At 43.7% G+C, this 2959-nt stretch overlaps 1 protein-coding gene across 4 annotated transcripts in view; it reads left to right on the top strand.

The window, feature by feature from the left end:
• Positions 1 to 2951, top strand: part of PMCA (plasma membrane calcium-transporting ATPase 3) — a 100253-nt gene extending 97302 nt beyond the window's left edge. For 3 of the 4 annotated variants that reach the window (XM_018448638.1, XM_018448637.1, XM_018448636.1), the window contains one exon: positions 2548 to 2951. In XM_018448638.1, coding sequence (XP_018304140.1) covers positions 2548 to 2769 — 222 coding nt within the window. In that variant the 3' untranslated portion in view covers positions 2770 to 2951. The remainder of the gene's footprint in view (positions 1 to 2547) is intronic. The other variant, XR_001936633.1, reaches the window with a different exon arrangement.
• Positions 2952 to 2959: the final 8 nt, after the last annotated feature.

Raw genomic sequence — 2959 nt, 5'->3', positions numbered from 1 at the left:
GTCGAGTATGGATATATCCTTTTTTTCCACCGAAGTTTTTTTTTTTTCATCTCTCTGAGATGACTATAGTGTCGATGGGTGCATGCGGTGTTGCGCGGCAAGTTGCAAGCACAGTTGCAGAGCGGCGACGTCGGTACACACGGTGCATCTCTTTGCAGGCCGCATTCGTTCATCCGAATTGCGAGGTACTCGAGTAAAAGCGGAACGATCAACGAGCATTACTCGGGACGAGTTTGCAAAAGTGGTAATCGGCAGTAGGAATGTACGCCTCGAGTTCAAAGTCGATTTCTTCTTGGAGGAAAGTTTAACGATAATTCAATCAATTGGCAAAGTGTTGTAAACGAAATGAGATTGATAATTCTTTTGAAGGCTCTTCTATCTAATTCATTGATGTTTAAAGAGATTGTGGACACTTGGTCTCTCAATCGTCGAGTAATTAATGTGCAGTTGATGTACGGTGAATTAAGAGATTTCTAAATTTAATTACTCGACAATCGCCTCGAAATTCTCGCTAAGAACGGATCGACCGCCATTGATTCCCACATTTGCGAAGTTCCAAATGTTACCAAAAATTAATGTTAGGAGAGTGATATACGATGTTCCGCAGACTTAACATTTTGCGGACGGGGCAAAGGTTTTACGTTTTACATCTGTAATATTGATCTCTGTATCAATGTAATTTAATTTTAATCTCGGGTTAATTTACTTTTTATCTTTTTCTGATCCGTAGAACTAAAAAAAGAATGAAAACTAAATTAAACCGAGATTAAAATTTAAATGGACGTAATAATCTCTTTACGTTATTAATTGCGCTGGATAGAAAAGCGCTAGCGATACTCTTCGTTTTCTTCGAATTAATAGTCAGCATTGGCTATAAGTATAAAATATCCCTACAAATTAACGTTCTATATCTAATAAAAAAATAAAGTAAAAAAACAGTTTTATTAAAAAATAATATTTTTAATATTTTGTTACTTTTTCTTTGGCTTTTAATACCACCTTTTCCAAGAAAATACAATAAATTGAGGGCTCTGAGTACTTATAGCTAAAGTTGTGTATTTTTTACGTAACACGAACTCATAAAAACAACTGAGTTCGCGGTAGCGTTTTTGGCAAGCAAGTTTAATCTTGCGTTTAACGGAAGAGACACGCCCGTCCTCAATATGTTAAGTTTAATCTTTAGCGCCTTTCACACACGATCGGAGAATCACGAGGGGATATCGCTCTCTCCTCCCTCTCTCTCACTCTCTCGAAGTAAGTATGCCGAAATCGCTAAGATCCTCACGAACACGCAACCCTCACGAACCTCACTCTCTCCTACCAGCCATACCGACGCAGCTGCTCCGAACTTTGTGTTCTAACAATGCCTTATTCCGCAGGGCAATCCAAAAAAGCCCCGCTAGTTCTGTAATCTCTTGTGCCATCGCTGCTTTCTGTCTTGTTTCTACGTATTTACTCAAATGGCGGGATGCAAAGCGAATAGGGGTCTCATGGTGAATCGAGTAAAATAGCAAAAGAAAGAAAAAAAAATTAATAACGCTGACATAACGATTGGACCAGATCTGATCTGGATAAAAATTCAACAGACTGGAAAGTTAATTAAAATGGCTTGAATTAACTTGAAGGTGAGTCCGGTAAGCGAATTTCTCATTTCAAACGCGATTCATCCTCCGATTCCATTCCCCCGCCGTTGCTATACATATAAATATCTGTATGGGACCTCCCAAGACTGGCGCGATTTTCTTGAACGGAAGCCTCCTCGACGAGCTTGGAGCCCACTTTCTCGAAATTTTCAAAAAGATGTAGAAATGAACCATACAACATTGATCAACGAACATCCTAATAAAAGACCCCTGAACATTCAGAAGATATCCTCTAAACATTCTCCGAGGATGTCCTCTGAATATCTAGAGAACATCCTTTGAACATCCTTTCCTAAGAATGTTCAAAGGATGTCTGTCAGATAAAGTGTGGCAATTAATCGTCAATGATAGCAAGCTTCCTGAAGACCAAGTCCTTGTTAATTCAGACAGAATTTGGTCTCAACAGCGAGGTTGAAGTTCTCGAGAAAAGATCCCAAGTAACACGCAATGTCATTTTACATTAACGTGAAATTGATATAAAATTCAGTGAAATTTTCGTCAAGTTTCAATCAAGATGATGTCATCTCATCCTGGCATTCAAGTGTTACTTGGAATGTCGACTTCCAAAGTGGTGGAGAACGCCCAATAAGACGTAAGGGCCGCCAGTTTTGCGGACGGTCCGCATTTTATACGTATCCATTGTGCATATATGTGCGTAAACCACCCACACACAGTTAATACACGCACGTATATACACAGTGTGTGTGTTGGCGGCGTTATGAATCTCGCCTGAACGTTTCCTCTCTATCTCGAGTGCGTGTGTCGGCAGCCTGCAACTTGCTGTTGCCTGTCATTCAATCATCTCCATCGGCAACCGCCGTAGCCGCGACACCGGCTTGGCGGTGCCGATCGTCTTCCATGCGAACAGATTGATCCGACCGGTACCCGGCTTTCCAATTTGCAGATCCGCGTAGTGAACGCATTTCGGCAGGGCCTAGACACGCGCTACGGCGAGCACAGCAGCACCACCCTGGCGGAAGTACTGAGGAAGCAGTCGTCCCTGAGCAAACGACTCTCGCAGACGAGCAGCATCGAGTACGCCGACAACATACCGGACGAGCTCACCATACCGGAGATCGACGTCGAGAGGCTCTCGAGTCACAGTCACACCGAGACTGCCGTTTAGAGACGACGCCGCCGCGTCGTCAGTAGCGACGCCTACTACCACTACGAGTATGCCGACGACGACGACGACGACGATGACGACGACGACGACGACGACGTCTTCGCCACCCTCCCGCGCTCGTCGTCTCCCCGTGGCCGTCGATCGTTCACAAAGAGAACAGGGGGCTCATAGAACGAGGGGGGGGGGGGGG

Source organism: Mycetomoellerius zeteki, unplaced genomic scaffold, assembly GCF_001594055.1.
Source record: "Mycetomoellerius zeteki isolate Tzet28-1 unplaced genomic scaffold, Tzet1.0 scaffold223, whole genome shotgun sequence".
Classification (NCBI taxonomy): Eukaryota; Metazoa; Arthropoda; class Insecta; order Hymenoptera; family Formicidae; genus Mycetomoellerius; species Mycetomoellerius zeteki.
Note: the sequence above shows the minus strand (reverse complement) of the source record. Positions and strands in the feature narration are given on the sequence as shown.